Source organism: Gopherus flavomarginatus, chromosome 1 (assembly GCF_025201925.1).
Source record: "Gopherus flavomarginatus isolate rGopFla2 chromosome 1, rGopFla2.mat.asm, whole genome shotgun sequence".
In the NCBI taxonomy this organism is placed as follows: Eukaryota; Metazoa; Chordata; order Testudines; family Testudinidae; genus Gopherus; species Gopherus flavomarginatus.
The window spans coordinates 96,576,649-96,596,557 of NC_066617.1; the positions used below are offsets into that span (position 1 = coordinate 96,576,649).

A 19,909-nucleotide genomic window follows, 5' to 3' on the forward strand; every position below is an offset into this window, starting at 1 on the left:
CTTCTGGTAGCCCACTGGATTTGATTTTACCACCCCTAGTTTTCCTCTTGTTAGTACGAATCATGCCAAAGCACTCACTAGTCTATTCAGGTCTCTGACCTTCCCCTCTGCCAGGGTTCTAGCTCACTACTACAATACTTCGTAAACAAAGGAGGCTGGATGCACTCTGAAAGTCTGTTTTTAAAAGGTTACCTGACTCGATGGCCAGCACATTCCTTCCAGAGCCATGATGTACAGGGCTGTTTGACTCGGGCATCCCTCGGCTATCAAGGAGGGATGTCAGAGGGTTGAAGGAGAGGCAGAGGAATGTGAGAGCACAGAGAAGTATTCGAGAGCGATCCACCATGCCAAGGGCCACAGGGGGAGAGTCAGGTTCGTCTTTAACCTTCACAAAGGGCAGGAATGGAGAGGAAGAGCAGGAAGAGACATAACTTTAAAACACACTATAAAACAGCAAGTGGGTGTGTGTATACATGTGCATGCACATACGCATGATGTGAGAGCATGAGTTTCAACATATTTGACTAATGACACCAAGAACTCTGGGGTGGCCTTTCCTGGCGCAGTAAGAGGGGCCTGGAGCAGCAAAGTGACTAACCTTCACTCTGGCCCCCATTGTTTCAGTTTCTTGGATTCCTTATTTGAAACCAGCACTAAGCTTCCATCAAAGCCACACATAGCCACCTTGCCCACCTTGATTGTGACGCCTATCCTTCTATCTGATAATAACTAGGCAGGTGGTGAGTTAATATTGCAACTACTCATAGGCTTATTGCCTGTAGAAATTAGGCGCACAGCTAGTTTGTGTAAATACATGCTATTACTATTAACCCATCCTCCCTTCCTTCATCTCCTTTTTCATCCATGTCATGTGTCTTGTCTTCAAGACTAAAAACTCTTTGAGGCAGGGTCTTTTACTACATATAATCTGTACAGAGCTTAGCATGATGCAGCCTGGCTTGATTGGAGCCTGTATGTGCCACTGCAATACAAACAAACAAGAGCAAACACTTGGCACTCCCCCTGAAGTAGAGCTCTTTTAGGTGAGAATCATGTCCCGTCCAGGGAGAGTATCTTGCATCCTTTATGACAATCTGCTTTTCCTCCCACACCATTCCTTGCCCTACAGAACCTCTCCGTTCCCTGCAGCCCTACCCTTCAGAGCTCTGTCAGCATTGCTCCTGAATGACAAGCAGTTGGCACTGTTGAGACTCACAAGGATCTAAAGTCCTGGCCATGATGTACCCATGGAGAGGCTACCCACCTTGCTCTCCTTTTAACTACGATTACCTTTGCATCATCCAGGAGCGGGCTTCCCGGCTCAGAGTCAATGGAATAGGGGGAGAAGCCCTCCTGGGACCCCGAGTCAGAGGCCGGGGGAGACATCAAGAGAACGTTTTGGTTGAAGTCATCCATCTTCAGGTCCACATCGTTGTCCACGAGACTGCTCAGGTCAATGCCCTTCAGCAGCTCTGCAAAGATCAGAGATTCCATTTACTACACACCTCTCGACCATGCCCTGTTCCCTGCCCACTCTGCTCAGATATATGGGTCAACACTGATGTGATTTCACATGCAATCTTTCACCACTGGTGCAAATGGGCAGGAGGAAGCACATGCTCCTGCTTCCTGACCCACTCCTGCCTGGCTCTGATAACTTACTGTTTTTCTGATTAGCCAGCTTCAGAACCATGTTCTCCTGTCTCAGCTTATGGTTGACCTGCTGTAGGTATTTAATGTAATCAATAGCCTTCCTCAGTACTCCAGATTTGTGCATCTGCATGGAAGCAAAACATATGGAAAGCAGTTTATAAGAGCAATCACATAACCAGAGGCCCATCCACCCTGAACTGTGCCACCCTCTTCACCATGTGATATACAGAGAGGGTGGGAAAATGACCATCCAGTAGCACCAACACAGCCACTGAAAGTGTCAGTGCTGAGGTCAGGAAAGATTACCTTTTTTAAAGTGCAGAGTGGCTTGCTAACTAGAGGGGGAGTTACTGTGTCTGAGAACCACAGGGGTGAATATTTATGGGAAACAAACATTACAAACAGTTTAAGAACCCCAATCAGAGTTACAGAATTCAGGTCTAGCCTTAAACAGAAAAGATACAAAGTGCATAGCTAATAAGTAAAAAGGGGTCTTTTCAGGAGGAACATGCTTTTAGGGGTTAACACGACAACCATTTCTCACTCTTCCACTGGCTCACTAGGAGATCCTGAGCCAGTCCCGTAACTTCTTCGTGCCTCAGACTTCCTAATACACCTTCATTTGTAGAGTGAAAACATTTGCCTCCTAGGGGATGCTGCTAGGTTTAGCTTGTAAAGAACATGGAACCGGACACAAAGAGCTATGGAAGCACTGTGTATCACTTTTTTTTCAAAAATCAAGTTTCTCATTTCCCCAGGCAACAGCTGATGACCTCACTAACACCAGAAGCAATGTTAAGAATTGCAGCTCCCTGATCCGCAACAGTGATGTCAGCAAATAGCATGAATGAAAGGGCACAACCCTGAACTCAGGTCTTATTACGGTAGCAAAGCCTTTCACAGCACGCCTTTAGCATTTGAACAAATAGTAGTTCTCACAAACCAAACCAACAAGGAATCAAATTGCCCAGTTCCGTCTAAAAAATAGTTTTATATTTCTACAACTTTCATTCCAAAGCTCTTTTGAGACAGTTTATAGGATTCATTTACCCATCATGGAAATACAGCCACTTCCAGGCAGCTACTTAACAGCACAGTACAGTTAAGAAAGGAAGCAAAGAATACCCTATTGAAACTACTAGGGAACGGTGTAACACTGTAGTTAGCCAGGTTGGAATCTGACCAGAGAGTTATTTAACACAACTCTTACAAAAGGCCCAGAGGATCTTTAACCACAAAGACAGGTTAGGTCATGTGTTTTGTTACCTCAGTCTCCAGCAACAGTACCCCGAGCATCACCGTGGAACACAGAGCCAGAAGTATTCTTAGTCATGCGTTTTCCTTGGCAGTCTACCATTATATAACATATCTGGAGGTGAGATGGCTGCAGACCACACAAGCTTAATGACAGCAGCTTTCATCTCTTTACCTTAGCATCTGTTCCCATGACCAGGTCCTTCAGCTCAATGATCTTGTCATTTATAGATGACCGATACCGCTTCTCAATGATGTTATGGGTCGTCCTCCTCTCTCCTTCTTTGGGCGGTTCCAGCTGCTTGACCCCACCAGGCACCTGTTTGATGGGCATCTTTTCCTGTCCCATCATCATGGGCATCGTGGTCAAAATGGTCCCATTACTGCCAACCAAGGTCTAAAAAGGCAGAGAACACACAGCATTACTAGTAACAGCCAAGTTACACATGATATATGTGCCACATGAGAAAAAGGAGTCTGAAAAATGAAGTGTGGAATTAGGAAATAAAAGGGTTACAGAGACCAAGGAAATACACTCCCTCACCTCAATACACACCCCAAGTCGAGGATAAGACACATTTTAGGGCAATACCATCAGCCATGTCAATATCTATATGGAGAGAAAGTACTTCATTCTCCAGGATTGCTGACCTAAGACTTCTCACCAGTGTTGAGTCACTCATTTGAACATGTGAAAAACAAACCCAGGATCCTGCTGGCTCCCAAAATCCTTTGTACTAACCAATGGATCTCCAAAGCTACCTTTACACAATGAGAAATAAAGCTCTTTGAGAATCCCTTTATGGGGGAAGTGAAAAAAAACGCATAATTCCACCAGCTAACAAGTATCGCCCAAGGCTTCTATCCCACTACCTCTTCAAATCTTTGAGCTGCTTGGCCAGATGGTCTTTGCAAGCTAGGATAGCAACTCCTTTTTTAAAAGGGAGCCAATATTTTGACAATTCTATTTACAGTTTGCTCACAACTACCCAATAAGCCTAGCTACCATGCCAGAATAAGCCAATGGTTAATCTAGGCTTGTAAATTTGTCTCCAATTATGGATGCTTTGGGAGAAAAAGAAACCCTCCCATCATGAACCAGTCTATGCAATACTAGAACCTTTCCAGGAGATTTTCTTTGAGAGTCAGTGATCTGTGTATGCCATGAAGCATGCCTGACAGTTCCTGTAATCGCTACTACAGTTAAGTATCAGAGGGTTAGCAGTGTTAGTCTGGATCTGTAAAAGCAGCAAAGAATCCTGTGGCACCTTATAGACTAACAGACGTTTTGGAGCATGAGCTTTCGTGGGTGAATACCCACTTCCTCAGATGCATGTAGTGGAAGTTTCCAGGGGCAGGTATATATATATGCAGGCAAGCTAGAGATAATGAGGTAGTTCAGTCAGGGAGGATGAGGCCCTGTTCTAGCAGTTGAGGCTCAGCGGTTTCTCTTTGAAGTCTGGTCCTGAAGTTTTTTTGCTGCAGGATGGCCACTTTAAGGTCTGCTATAGTGTGGCCAGGGAGGTTGAAGTGTTCTACAGGATTTTGTATATTGCCATTCCTAATATCTGATTTGTGTCCATTAATCCTTTTCCGTAGCGACTGTCCAGTCTGGCCGATGTACATAGCAGAGGGGCATTGGCCAAACTGGACAGTCGCTACGGAAAAGGATAAACGGACACAAATCAGATATTAGGAATGGCAATATACAAAATCCTGTAGAACACTTCAACCTCCCTGGCCACACTATAGCAGACCTTAAGGTGGCCATCCTGCAGCAAAAAAACTTCAGGACCAGACTTCAAAGAGAAACTGCTGAGCTTCAGTTCATCTGTAAATTTGACACCATCAGCTCAGGATTAAACACAGACTGTGAATGGCTTGCCAACTACAAAACCAGTTTCTCCTCCCTTGGTTTTCACACCTCAACTGCTAGAACAGGGCCTCATCCTCCCTGACTGAACTGTCCCTGGAAATTTCCACTACATGCATCTGAGGAAGTGGGTATTCACCCACGAAAGCGCATGCTCCAAAACGTCTGTTAGTCTATAAGGTGCCACAGGAGTCTTTGCTGCTGCTACAGTTAAGTGTCCCTGAGGATGCTGTTCATATAGACATCTGTTTTTGAAATTTACCATGCCATCTGCCTCAATAATATCTAGTAGTAGCAAGTTTCACAGAGTATGCATTAAGGTTTCTTTGAGCTATTTTAAGTTTGCTACCTTGTAATTATGAGTGCTCTCCTGTTCCAATTAGCTTTAAAATGGCAGTGGATTATCAGGTCATGTTCGTCTCTGGCTAATGCAGCAAAGAGGTAAACAGGAGTCTACCTTTGATCTTTGCTCTCTGGTCAGCAGACACTGCCAAAAAAGCACAAACTGCATATGTAGCCTTGGTGGGAGAGAGAGGCTACTCCTCATCTCAGGCATGACCAGGGCAGCACTCCAACTCCCTCCCACTGTCACTCATGGAGAGCACCAAAACACTTAACAAAAGAGAGGCAACAACTTAGAGGAAAGGTTCATACCGGTACCTGCAGCGCCGCTGTCTGAATAGGGGTGGTCAGTGTAGTCAGGGCTGGATTATGAACTGCAGCCATAACTGGATTACCATCTGCCTTCAAAGTTGTCAAGACAAGAGAATCTGTCTTTATGATCTGAGGCTGGACCAGGACCTAGGGATTACAGAATATGGGAACACAGCAGGTGAACATCAGGAAATACAGCTCTGTCTCCAGTAACCACAAACCTGTCACATAACAGACCTATCCGACTGCATAAAGAGTTGGTAAGCAGCAAAAGCCCAAGGTCTGGAAACCCTATTTCCCTCACTCCACACCACCAGGACTTTCTCCGAATGCCAGAAGCCAACGCAAACTCCACAATGAGACAACCTGTACGCAAGGCTGGAAGACGGGAAAGGAAGGAACAAGACAGACATGACTTGAAAACCAGTGGCTATTTCTATGGGGAAATTAACATGCAAAACTAAAAGGGTGGGTTTAAGTCTCCCCTCTGCAGTGGCTGCACCTATAACTGGCTCCCGTGGGAACGTACCCTATTTTACTGGAGTGAGCACTCAGTACTTAACAGGGCTAGACAGCCTCTGGCAGCCATTCAAATGCTGGTTTGAACACAGCATTGCTGGGGGTATTATAGATCACCAAGTCAGGAAGATGCAATGGTGGTGGTGAACAAACGTATCTCCAAAACACAAGCCTGACAGTAATGGAGGTCTTTTCCAATATGTCTGGGTAGTTAAAAGTAATACAGCAACACACAAAATCTCTAGTAAGTTCCTGGAACTTACTAGGGACAACTTTTTATTTCAGAAAGTGGAGGACATAACAGGGGCATCCATTTTAGATTTGATTCTCGGCAATAGGGAGGGTTTGATTGTGGGATTAAAGTGTAAGGTAATTTGGGTGAAAAGTGATCATGAAATGAGAGATTCATGAGTCTAAGGAAAGGAAGGAATGACAGCAGCAGAACAAGGACAATGGACTTGAAAGAAGCAGATTTTAACAGACTCAGAACTATTAGGTAAGGTCCCATGGGAAGACAATCTAAGGGATAAAGGAGTTCAAGTGATACGGCAGTTTCTCACGGAGACAATATTAAAGTCACAACTGCAAACTATCCCAATGCAAAGGAAAGATAGGAAGAATAGTGAGAGGCCAATATGGCCCACCAGGAGCTCTTTAATTACCTGAAAAATCAAAAAGGAATCCTAAAAAATCTGGAATGTGGACAAAGTGCTAAGGAAGAGTACAAAGAAAGTACAGGCATGTAGAGACAAAATCAGAATGGTCAAGACATGAAATGAATTCCACTAGCAAGGAACATAAAAGGGAGTAAGAAGAGGTTCTTCAGACACAGTAGGAGCAAGAGACAGAAGAAAACATAGGTCCTCTTCTTAACAGGGAAGGAGAGCTAATAAGTGATGACACCAAGAAAGCGGAGGAGTTTAATGCCTATTTTGCTTCAATCTTCACTACAAAGTTAATGGTGAACAGATACTCAACATAATATTGACAACAAGGGGGAAGGAAAGCAAACCAAAATAGGGAAAGAACAGGCTCAAGAATATTTAGACAAGTTAGATGTGTTCAAGTCAGCAGGGCCTGATGAAATTAATCCTACTGTCCTTAAGGAACTGGCTGAATCAATTTCTGAACAGTTACCAACCATCTCCAAGAATTCATGGAGTATGAGTGAGATCCCAGTGGACTGGAGAAGGACAAACATAGTACCTATCATTAAAAAGAGGAACAAAGAGGTCTTGGGGAATTATAGATCAGTCAGCCTAACTGATCCCTGGCAAGATCTAGAACAAATTATTAAAAATTACTGTGTAAGCATCTAAAGGACAATAGGGTTATAAGTATACCCAGCATGGATTTGTTAAGAACAAATCATGCCAAACCAACCTAATTTCCTTCTTTGACAGGGTTACTGGACTAAGATAAGGGAAAACTGTAGACATGGTATGGCTTGATTTTAGTAAGGCACTTGACACAGTCCAACATTACATTCTCATGAGCAAACTAGGGAAAATTACTCTAATGTGGGCACACATCAGGTTGTAAGACTGTACTCAGAAAGTAGTTATCAACCATTTGGAGTGAAAACAAAGAGTTGTACCTAGTGGGATCCCACAGGGGTCAGTCCTGAGTCCAATACAATTCAGTATTTTCAATTAATGACTTGGATAATGGTGTATAAAGTATACTTATAAAATCTGCAGATGACACCAAGGTGGAAGTGGCTGCAAATGCTTTTGGCATACAGGATTAGAGTTCAAATCAACCCTGACAAATTAGATAGTTGTTTTGAAATCAACAAGATGAAATTCAATAAAAACAAGTGCAAATTATTACACTGAAGGAAAATATCAAATGCACAACTACTGGGTGGTAGTACTTCTGATAAGGATCTGGAAGGTATAATGGATCACATAATGGAATAGGAGTCAATGTGGTGCAATTGTGAAAGTCTAATAGCATTTGGTAACTGTTCTGCTCTACTTGGCAGTGGTGAGGTCTCAACTTGAGTACTGCACTCAGCTCTGGGTGCCATACTTTAGGAAAGATGTGGACAAAGTCCAGAGGAGAGCAACAAAAATGATAAAAGGTTTAGAAAACTTGACCTATGAGGAAAGGTTCAAAAACCGGGCACATTTAGTATTGAGAAAAGATGACTGAGGAGATCCTGATAACAGCCTTCAAGTAAGTTAAGTGCTGTTATAAAGAGGATGGTGGTCAATTGTTCTCCATGTCCTCTGAAAGTAGGACAAGTAGTAATGGGCTTAATCTGCAGCAAGGGAGATTTACATTACATACTAAGAAAAACTTTCTAACTATAAAGGTAATTAAGCTCTGTAGTAGGTTTCCAAGGGAGGTTGTGGAATCCTCATCATGGGAAGTTTAAGAACAGGTTGTACAGATACCTGTCCAGGATGGTCTAGATGTACTTGGCCCTGCAGGGGGCTGGATTCAATGACCTCAGGAGGTCTCTTCCAGCCCTACATTTCTAGGATTCCATCATTCTCACCTATGGCCTGAAAATTAAGGTCAGGTTTTACCTCATTTGGCTGAAATAATCAGTTAACCCAAACTTCACTCAAACTGAAGCCAACGGTAAAGGCTGGTTACCCTTTACCCTAAAATATTCTTCCTTGCTTTTCCATTTTTGCAGCTACTTCGCCATTCCTGATCTTGGGTAGGACAATAAGGGACACGTTACTGTTTGGCTTAACCTCAGTAATCTTTCATACAGAGTGTATACCCTACGGTGAAGCACTTCACATTATAGCAAAGGGAGAAAACAGATCCCTTTACTCCTGTGGGTATATTTTCAAAAGAGATTTGATAGGAGATGAAGCAGCAGAGAAATACTGGATGATGTTCCATATGGCAGACGTTCACAGTGGAAAATGCTCTAATAGCTGCATTGGTGAAATTCTAACAGGAATAGAAAAAGCACACAGGTTATTGGCAGCCTAACCAAAGTAGGAACAATTAGAAATCTACCATAAAAGACTGCTAGCACGAGATTTCCAGTCTAAGTTGCTTTGGTCAGCCAAACCAGACACACAGGATAACTATAACTATGCAGCCAGACTTCTGATGCTTAGTCAAACAAACCTGTGAAGTTTGCCCAGTGCTACATTTAATTGTGCTATGTGACATGACAGATATTCTATGACTATCAGGGTTGGAAGGGACCTCAAGAGGTCATCTAGTCCAACTCCCTGCTCAAAGCAGGACCAATCCCCAACTAAATATCCCAGCCAGGGCTTTGTCAAGCCTGACCTTAAAAATCTCTAAGGAAGGAGATTCCACAATCTCCCTAGGTAACCCATTCCAGTGCTTCACCATCTTCCTAGTGAAAAAGTTTTCCCTAATATCCAACCTAAATCTCCCCCACTGCAACTTGAGACCATTACTCCCTATTCTGTCATCTGGTACCACTGAGAACAGTCTAGATCCATCCTCTTTGGAACCCCCTTTCAGGCAGTTGAAAGCAGCTATCAAATCCCCCCTCATTCTTTTCTTCTGCAGACTAAACAATCCCAGTTCCCTCAACCTCTCCTCATAAGTCACGTGCTCCAACCCCCTAATAATTTTTGTTGCCCTTCGCTGGACTCTTTCCAATTTCTCCACATCCTTCTTGCAGTGTGGGGTCCAAAACTAGACAGTACTTCAGATGTGGCCTCACCAATGTCAAACACAGGGGAATGATCACATCCCTCAATCTGCTGGCAATGCCCCTACTTATACAGCCCAAAATGCCGTTAGCCTTCTTGGCAACAAGGGCACATTGTTGACTCATATCCAGTTTCTCATCCACTGTAACTCCTAGGTCCTTTTTCTGCAGAACTGCTGCCTAGCCACTCGGTCCCTAGTCTGTAGCAGTGCATAGGATTCTTCCATTCTAAGTGCAGGACTCTGCACTTGCCCTTGTTGAACCTCAGATTTCTTTTGGCCCATTCCTCTAATTTGTCTAGGTCCCTCTGTATCCTATCCCTGCCCTCCAGCAAATCTACCACTCCTCCCAGTTCAGCGTCATCTGCAAACTTGCTGAGGGTGAAGTCCAAAACATTCGAAGTGGTATGTTCACAGTAAGGAGCAATTTTGCCTGGGTTAAATAAAGCAAAATGTTTTTGGAAAGTAGAAAGATTTGTTAGAATCACTTTCCATATCCAACAACTCAGGATCCCCGACTAAGCCCAGCACCAATTAAGCAACTGAGCCTCAGCCAGCCCCACCTGCCACACCCCATTCCTGGATCAGTCAAGCAACTAAGCCGGTTCCTGCAATATCACCCTCGAGGGACAGGGCCACCTCCAGCTTTTTTGCCGCCCCAATTGGCAAAGTGGAAAAGCAAAAAAAAAAGCCACGATCAGCGGCATTTCGTCAGCACCTCTACCGCGCCACTTAATTCTTCAGCAGCAATTCAGCAACAAGTTCTTCACTCCAAGAGGGATTGAGGAATCCGCCGCTGAATTGCCACCGAAGACCCAAACATGCCGCCCCTTTCCACTGGCTGCGCCAAGCACCTGCTTCCTTCGCTGGTGCCGGCCCCTGCCGATGGATCCTGGGGAGTTCTGCCAATTGTGCCCTCCACACTGCATTTGCTGAGGGCACAAGGCACTCTCTTCTTTGCATATTCCACATTTTTACTTACCGGAACTTGCTGGACCTGAGGAGCAGCTACTGTCTGGACTGTGGCAGGAGTTAGTGTTTGGATGGTGCCATTGGCAGCCTGTGTGAACACTCTCTGAGCCTGCACAGTCTGCACCTGCTGCTGGATGGTGACTGGTTGAACTTGGGAGGATGTCACGAGGCTCTGAACTTGAGGCTGAAGCACTGAAAAGAAGAAAAAGACGTGAGGGACAGCACAGCAGAGAGACTCTCAGTCTGGGGGCTATAAACCCAGGAAGATTGTAAATGGCTGAGTAGGTAACTCATGGCACCACCAATACCTTGTGAACTATCATACAAATTCCCTTGATGGCACTGGGCCTAGTACAAAAGAATCTGGGGTGCACTGGGGACCAGCTGGGAGCAGCTAAACGGCAAGAGCATGGGAGGAAGCGGTTGGGTACCCTTTTGTCTGCTGAACGTTTTCATTATACCACAGTCTCTGGCCCGGCCTTCCCTACAATGCTGCCATTAGTACTCTCTGTGACTTATCCCTTGCATCAGCTCTTAGCACCTGAAATGAGAACAGAATCCGATGCTTCAGCAATAGAGAACTATGACTGTCCTTAATGAGAGCTCATTTTTATTAGTTTAGCCCCTTGGGGCAGGGGCTTTTTGTTCTGTGTCTGTACAGCACCTACCCAGGGGAGTCCTGGTCCATGATGAGGGCTCCCAGACATTAAGGTCAGATGATTTCCAATTGAACCTTCTAGGAAGTGCCCCTACTCACCAAACACATTAACTGTGAGTACCTGAACCCTCGTACCACAGGCCTTAGTCCCTTATCTTATTGCCCTGGATGCAGTGTCACAGTGGGAAGACAGTCCAACCTTCTAGCGGCAAAACACACTGCCATGTGGAAGAAAATGAGAGTTCAGGCCCTGGGTTTATCCTTTGCTCCCATAGCTAGAAGCACTACAAACGTGAACTATGACAATTTCTAAAGTACCATTTACAAAGCCCCCCCAAGAAGCCAATGCAAAGGATTGTGGGGCCACGTTTGAGGCGAGCAAGTATAAATGAGTCACAAGTAGATCATACGAAAAGAGCTAGACACCCCTGCACTAGAGTTTTCCTGTCTTGCCCATTGAATTTGAGTGAAAGTACCCTTCATTTAGATTGAAACTCTTCATGCAGTACCAGTGATTTCCCAAAGACCAGGTCATTAATTAGAATTATTGGGCAAACAGCATCCTCCGGAGCCATCATGACGAAGTTTTCTTTGAAAAGTAGCTTTTTTTCGTGACTACAATACAAAAAACAGTGTTCTGAGCCCGCAGGCACTACCTTGAAAACTCGTGGCTGCATTCTGGTATATTAGCGGTTGCTGAATGAACCTGGTCTGGGGAGCAGAGCTGAAAGTTGGAGTAATCATCACAGTCTGTTGTTGGAGCTGGGGCTGGAGCTGGGGACGAGGCTGAAGGAGGGGTGCAGACCGCTGAGGGGCAGGTGCTGTTGCCTGGGGCACTTTGACTTGCACAGCCTGGAGCTGGGGAGAGGCGGCTGTGGATGAGAAGGACTGCAGCTGTGCCTGGCTGTATGAGCTCTGCAGAGGATGGTCCAAGGTTCCACCAGTGCTACCTCCACCACTGCTCTGGAAGGTGCCACATAACTGCTCTGAAAACAGATCCGGAAACTCCCCCACCTGGTTGCTGACGAACTGCAGCATCTCTGAAAAGAATAAGAAAAATTTGTAAGTGTTACCTTCATGCTGCTCCATTCCTCCACCATCATTAGGTCAGAACTCAGAAGCTTATGTGAGCGTGGGAGGGAGGGGGCAGAGGTTCAAGATGATCCAGGACTGGAATAGGAGAGAAGCTACATGACACACACTTAGTAGTATTTGCAGACAGCAAGGGGTCACATCTGGAACAGTGGTGGGGAGGAGGTTGCAAGTCAGGAGTGAGATGAGGAAGAGCTGCAGAAGAAGAGTCTGCAACAGCACCTACCCATGCTGAGTCTGATGGCAGCCTGTTCCGCAACTCCCACGCAAACAAGAATTAATAAAGACATCTCCAAAAAGAGCACAGATATTACAAAACCCACTTTTTTAACACAGCTACCTTCCGAGACAATCAGATGTCATATAGGAACAAAACAATTGCAGAGCCCCACCCAACAGTTACTTTCCCACCAAGCTTTTAGGGAAGCATAAGGGAATAAATGGTAGCTGTCTCAATAAGCTCCTCAGAAGTGGGGAAATTTGGACAAGAATTCAGCTTCAGTTAAAGTTTAAACCTAAGGAAAAGACAAAAACCTAGCAGACCCATCATCCTACAGGGTTTTGATGAGAGGAAGCAATGCCCACATTTAGTTCTTAGATTATTTTTTAAACAAACACCACTAAAAAAAAAAAATCAAACATGCCTCATGATGTCCTGCAATACATGTCCCTTCTAACCAGGCTAGAGTTCTACAGCAACCGCTAATTTAATGCAAGGATTGATCCATTAACAATGAAAACAAAGAATAAGACGTTAGAAATGAAAGCATCGCTGCTCCCTAAAAGGATCTAACCTAGGGATCCTTCCGTTTTATCCTGCAGAGTGCAACAAGCCCATAAGGCTGCCTTGGTGGCTAGGTAGGGCTGTAGAGAGGAGAAAAAACAGTTTTTCATAAGAGGTTGGCTCAGTTTGTACAGACACAGCAGAAGAGCTCTTAATACTCCACATTTATATAAGACTTCACTCCTAAATGCCACGTACGTATTAACTAATTCATTTTCACAGCCTCCATGGCAGAAAAGCAAGTAAATATTATCCCACATCTTTGCATCCTCTATGCCTTATACCATATTAATCTTTCTCACTTCTACCCAATGGGCGTATCAGTAAATTGATGGGATAATTCCTCAAGAGTGAGGATAATCTATTTTAAAGAAAAAAACCGTCAAGTCTAGGAGGCCCAAACGGATTACTTTTCCCCTCTCAGCCTAGTTACACACTGGGAATAAGTTGCTGTTACTTTGGCTGCAAGAGGCCCAATAATTTACTTTCCATCTGCACATCAACTATCTGAGGGAAACAGCTACCAGATGGAGCAAAAGACTACTAAAACTAACTGCAGTTTTGGCCTGATGAATGAAGGACATACATTTTTGTGCAGCATCCAATGAACCTGTCACAAAATACTACTGAAGCATATAGGAAAATGTCAAGAGAATTAAACATTTGTAAATAAGGAGAAGAGCTACAGCAGTGCTAACGTGGATAAAGTGACAAAAGATATTTATCCACACAACCTGTCAAACTGATCACTCGCTGGGGTCAGGAATAAAATACCCACCATGCTTATCACTACAGTCTTACACAACAAGACTTTTCAGTTTCCTCTGAAGAATCCATCAGTGGCTATTATTAGAGGCAGGAGACAGGTCTACACTGGACAAGGTTTTGTTCTGGCACAGTAGTTCCTATTTAGGAGCTGATTTCCAACTATTTTATATTAAAGAGCATTTATTCACAATTCTGAAGCTACTGACTTGGAATCTTAGGAAGTCTTTTTTTTTTTTTTTTTAATATATTGCTTCATCAACAAGTCCAATCCCATTTTTATCAGTAACCAAGTGTTATTTAACCTGAATTTGACCAAAAAGTCAAAAACAGAAAAACCCCAAAGGATGAATTTCAGGACATTAGGCTGCATATGGAACAAACACGTTTTCCAAAAACTATATAGCTTTGCTAGCAAAAGTTTAATAAGGAGAATAAAATACAAAGAATTGTAAGAAACACAAAGCCAGATGACAACTCTCCTTCCTAAAACCTATTTGCCAAAGCAAAGAAGGAGAGAGGAAACCTGCAAAATAACCACACAAACGGCATAGGCCAGAAAATAAGATTTCAGAAATATGGAAGGCTGCCAACAGCTAGCAACTAAATGATGAACCTATTTTGCAAAGATTATATAGGCCCTTCTGTGTTTGAAAGGAGTGCACCACTAAGGAGGAACAAGACAAGTTACTACAGAACACAGTTCTACGCAACCCAGTATCAGTAAAATGTCAACAAAACGTTGTGACATTGAGTCCACCTATGATTTAATATCAAAATCACATCAGTGAAGAAGCTGAGCTCTTTATCAATTAAACAAATGCAAAGAACTACTCCAACGCTTCAATTATAGTTCTCTCTCCTTCTTGGATAGTGTCTGGAATTTGGTTTTTCTATTTAAATAAATATAGCTTTATTTTTAAAAATAAATCTGCCAATGTCAAATTTAATTTTAAATAATCTATTTAAATGATTTCTATTAAATACAACAAAATTAACATTAAACAGCACCATTGTTGCCAAATTTTAAAGAAAGTCAAACCACTGAGCTCGTGGAAATCAGTGGCTTAACACCTAGAACCACAATTTGTTGAAGGAAGCAAGGCTCCTGGGCTTCCTTTCCCTCCTTCCATGATAAGCTTCTCCTTTGCTTTGAACTGCACTTAATCATGAGTGCAACCAGAACATCTGACTACAGACTGATTAGAAAATGCGTCTTGCCTCAGGGTCCAAGCTGCAAGTTGCATCCCATGCAGCTCCACGGGGAGACCATACATTATTTATACTCACATGGAGTAACACTAAATCTTCAGTGTACATCACAACCATTAATTACTGTAATTAAGTCTTATCACAATCCTGTAGGGTAAGAATATGATCCCCATTTTACAGACTGGGAAGCAGAGAGAAATAACTGATTTTCCCAAGGCTACACTGCAAATCAGATGCAGTTATTATTCAAGGACATTTGACTCAAGCCTGTGTTGCACCCATTAGACACCCACTGCCTCAGCCACATGCACCCAAGGGCACAACTGGTGAGCAAAGCAAGAAAAGGCAGTCAGCCCAACAGCAGGCCAGGTTGGCAAATCTCCACTGTCTTCTGCAGGTCAGTTTTCTTTTTCAGCCCCTGGGGAGTTAACAAGAGCTGTCTGTCAAGCAATAAGTAATCAGCTCTCATTTGTTCAAGCTAAGATTTTGGTTGCCCTAAGTTGTTGGAAAGTAGATTCCCTTCCTCTCTGGCACTGCCCCACCACTCGAGTTCTCTACAAACATGAAGAGTATAAACAGTAAGGAAGAGATGGAAATGTTTAGAGTGATCCAAAGAGATGTAACAAGGGGCAACAGGATGAAACTGAACAAATGGAAAACTTTTCTAATAGTAAGGTACATGTTCTGTAGAATAACCTCTCATAGCAGTTAGTGGAAACTTAATCACCTGAGTCATTTGAAACTGATTTTGAAAAAGCCCTGGGGAATATGCTGTTGAAAACAGCCAAGCCTTGATATTAACAAAGGTGGTGCTGGGAGAAAGAAGATGTGACTTCACTGGGGTATTCCATCGCTAATTTCTTTGATTCTAAGATAGATATTTTTAATCCCTATTACTGCAGGGTAGTACTGGCAAGAAGCTAAAAGCAAGAACTAGCAAAAAGGGACGGAACCTACTAGACCTGGGACTAAGCACCTGTCCTAGAATGAAAGGGCACTATTCTAATATCTTCCATATAAGTTCTTATACCACACACCACCAGAGTATCTAAGCACCACCCATAGTGAGTCAGTTCCTCTAAAAACATTAAAAAAAACACAATGGGTACAAGTTAAACAAGATTGTTCCTCAAGTGACAGGACTGCTCCCACACATCAAAGTAGCAACATTTTTAGATAGAATTCCACACTGTAAACTCTTAAATGTCTTAAACTGCCAGAGTGGTATACATGCCGCTTTGAGAGACAATCTACACACCCATAATACAACAATGTAGTCAGCAGGGATACAGGAAGGAAGCAAGCAGGCACACCTTTATCCCCAAGGAAGTCCCTTGATGCTAACAGAAGGCAGGTTTCTAGGGTGCAGCTACCATGCTAGCCATACCATGTCAGTGCTGTTTCACAGGGAGGCACACAAGATGCTGCAGGCACATCATGGGAAGACCAGTGAATAGGACACACATGTTGCATGCTTGCCTGGGGTGGGATGGGGACAGTTTCACCACACATGACTCATATCTATAACAGGCAGACATTCCTAGGTGGGCACATACATGTTGTCTAGGCAGGCACATGTATCCAGGACTACAGGGGGGACCTCACATCATACACATATCATAAGAGAAAGTGACATATCTAAAGGAGCAAGTTTTATCTCACACACTGCAAGTCTAATGAATGATTTTGCCCCCCTAGATACTGTGCAGGTGATCACAAGCTTACCACATATATGTCACACCTATGCTACACACCCCAGAGTGGATGGCCAGAGAATGGCCACATGTGCCTTAGTGAACCCCACACATTTCATTCCCTGGCCAGCTACTCTGTGGAGGAAGACACAGGCATAAGCTGCCACACACATCACTCTCACCATCAGAGAAAGGAAGGCCACAAGCTGGCCATACACCCACTACATACTTTAGAGGAGAGTGGGCAAAACTTGAAATCATACATGCTGAGGCCACCACTAGAGGCAACCACAGCCCAATCACACATCAGCATCTCTCTCCACACACATGGTAGTGCCCCCTGGTATCCCCCCAGTGAGCTGGGCACAGCCTGGGCATATGTCAGTGCCCCCCCCCCTGCACCTACCATGTAAGAACAAAAGAGATACCATGCTGGGTCAGACCATTGATCCATCTAGACCAGCAGCCTGTCTTCTGACAGCAGCCGGTACCAGAGCACCAAGAGACATATAGAACAAGGCAATTACGGAGTGATCCATCCCTGTCATCCAGTCCCAGCTTCTGGCAGTCAGAGGTTCAGGGTCACCCAATGCATGGGTTTACACCCTTGTCCATCCTGCCTAATAAGCACTGATGGGCCTATCCTCCATTAACTTACCTAGTTCTTTTTAAACCACCTTACACTTTTGGCCGTCACAACATCCACTAGCAATGAGTTCCACAGGTGATTTATGCAGTGTGTGCACCACCCCCAGGCACACTCCAGAGGGGCAGGCAGAGCCCAGACTCCCCTATGTCAGTGCCCCTGGGCACCCCCCATGGAGGCAGGCACAGCTGGGGCTCCCCTATGCCAGTGCCTCCAGGTACTCCCCCAGAGGGTCAGATATAGCCAGGGCTTCCATATGTCAGTGCCCCCAGGCACCCTCCCCCTGAGGGGTGGGCACAGCCCAGGCACCCCCCAAGGAGGCAGGCACAGCAGGGGCTCCCATATGTCGGTGCCCCCGGGCACCCCCCCCAGAAGGGCAGGCACAGCCCAGGCTCCCCTATGTCGGTGCCCCCGGGCACCCCCCCCAGAGGGGAGGGCACAGCGGGGGGGCTCCCCTATGTCGGTGCCCCCGGGCACCCCCCCCAGAGGGGAGGGCACAGCGGGGGGGCTCCCCTATGTCGGTGCCCCCCGGGCACCCCCCCCAGAGGGGAGGGCACAGCGGGGGGACTCCCCTATGTCGGTGCCCCCGGGCACCCCCCCCAGAGGGGAGGGCACAGCGGGGGGGCTCCCCTATGTCGGTGCCCCCGGGCACCCCCCCCAGAGGGGAGGGCACAGCGGGGGGGCTCCCCTATGTCGGTGCCCCCGGGCACCCCCCCCAGAGGGGAGGGCACAGCGGGGGGCTCCCCTATGTCGGTGCCCCCGGGCACCCCCCCCAGAGGGGCGGGCACAGCCCGGGCTCCCTGCCTTGCGGACTCCCTGCTCTCACCGTCGATGTCCCCCAGCGTGAGCTCGTCCCCCAGCTCGGTCAGGGTCTCCATGGCCTCCATGCCCAGCTCGCGGCTCTCCATCCCGGCTCCGCACACGGGCCCGCCCCCGGCCGGGCACCGCCTCAGCCCAGGCTCCCGGCACCCGCCGGTGCCGCCACCATGTTGGGCTAGCCCCGCCCCCACCTGCCTGCCAAGAGCCAGGGCCGCGCGTTTCCTCGGCTTGTTGTCAATGAGACCAGGTTTCCGCCGGCCAATCAGCGGGCGAGGCGGCTCGTGGTGTGATTGCGCGTCAGCGATCAGCAGCTGCGATTAGCATTCGGGGCCGAACCCTGCTCCCTTTCCCTGGTGGAATATTCATTAGGGGGCGGAGACAGAACGCTGATTAGTCATTGGCCCGAAGTAGGATTTAAAGAGACAGGAGTAGCTAAGAAGGACTAGGGCGAAGTGGCCTAGGGTGGGCAGTGGGTGTGGTGACAGGAGGAGGGGGTGGTAACAGTGGCCTAGGGTGGGTGTGGTGACAGGAGGAGGGGGTGGTAACAGTGGCCTAGGGTGGGTGTGGTGACAGGAGGAGGGGGTGGTAACAGTGGCCTAGGGTGGGCAGTGGTTGTGGTGACAGGAGCAGGGGGTGGTAACAGTGGCCTAGGGAGGGCAGTGGGGGTGGTGATAGCGAGGGGGATGAGCCGGGTGCGATGATGGGGAGGGAGCAGGCAGCACGCACGTGTGGTGATGGCAAGGGAGGTGGGGGACAGCAGGTGTGGTGATGGCAAGGGACAGGGAAGGTGAAGGGGTGGACGGGGCAATGGCGAGGCAGACAAGAGGCATGGATGTATTGCCAATCTGAAGTATTCAGAAATCTCAAGTCAGGCCCCCAATATAATGACAACCAGGGCCAGCTTTAGAACTGCGGGGCCCGATTTGAATACCTGGCGGTGGTCTGGGTCTTTGGCAGCACTTCAGCGGTGGAGGGTGCTTCGCTCACTCCGGGTCTTCCATGGTACTGAAGTACCCTCCGCTGCTGAAGACCTGGACTGCTGCCAGATGAGTAAAAAAAATTTAAAAGACGCCGAGGCATGAGGACCTCTTATGCACGAGGCCCAATTCCGGGGAATCGGCCTAAAGCTGGCTCTGATGACAACAGGGTAATTTTGGCCCAGTTGCATGCCCTCATGGCAAGAGCTACCACAGTGCAGCACCAGTATGGACATAGTAGCTTGGATATGGTTTTTCAGCATGGCTGCTCATGCCCGGGCTAGGCTAATTCAGGTGCCAATCACCCAAGTTAATGCAGCAATGAAAACTACCCGAAAAGAAGAGTAATTCTAGTGAAGTCAGAGGTCTTGTTGTTGCCAATTTTCTCGATTTTTATAATGAGTCTCCTAATATTTGGTGTTTTACTTACTGCCGCAGAGCCTGGAGGCAAGTGATTATGTGAGACTCTCAGCTTTCATATAAAAAGAGTACATTTCTAGCCCTCCTGGTAGCAGAGAAAATATTGCAAATGTGACCTGAGTGCATAGGTGCTGACTCAATGGGTACTCTGAGTTTAGAGAACCCTTGGGAAAAAAATAGTGGGGGTTCAGTACCCACTGGAGGCCCTGCTAATCAGCTCCTCCTCCCACCCCATGCCTCCCAAATAGCAGTGTGCA

The 19,909-nt window shown here is 46.1% G+C and overlaps 1 protein-coding gene across 3 annotated transcripts in view; it reads right to left on the reverse strand.

Annotated features, from left to right (window-relative positions):
- The window catches only part of SREBF2 (sterol regulatory element binding transcription factor 2), a 36,630-nt gene extending 18,264 nt beyond the window's left edge, over positions 1-18,366 (reverse strand). For 2 of the 3 annotated variants that reach the window (XM_050953923.1, XM_050953913.1), the window contains exons 1-8: positions 18,263-18,366; positions 11,900-12,283; positions 10,596-10,777; positions 5,435-5,581; positions 3,083-3,304; positions 1,663-1,777; positions 1,291-1,472; positions 193-385 (exon numbers count right to left, since the gene is read on the reverse strand). In XM_050953923.1, the coding sequence (XP_050809880.1) occupies positions 193-385; positions 1,291-1,472; positions 1,663-1,777; positions 3,083-3,304; positions 5,435-5,581; positions 10,596-10,777; positions 11,900-12,283; positions 18,263-18,344 (1,507 nt within the window). In that variant the 5' untranslated portion in view covers positions 18,345-18,366. The remainder of the gene's footprint in view (positions 1-192; positions 386-1,290; positions 1,473-1,662; positions 1,778-3,082; positions 3,305-5,434; positions 5,582-10,595; positions 10,778-11,899; positions 12,284-18,262) is intronic. The other variant, XM_050953933.1, reaches the window with a different exon arrangement.
- Positions 18,367-19,909: the final 1,543 nt, after the last annotated feature.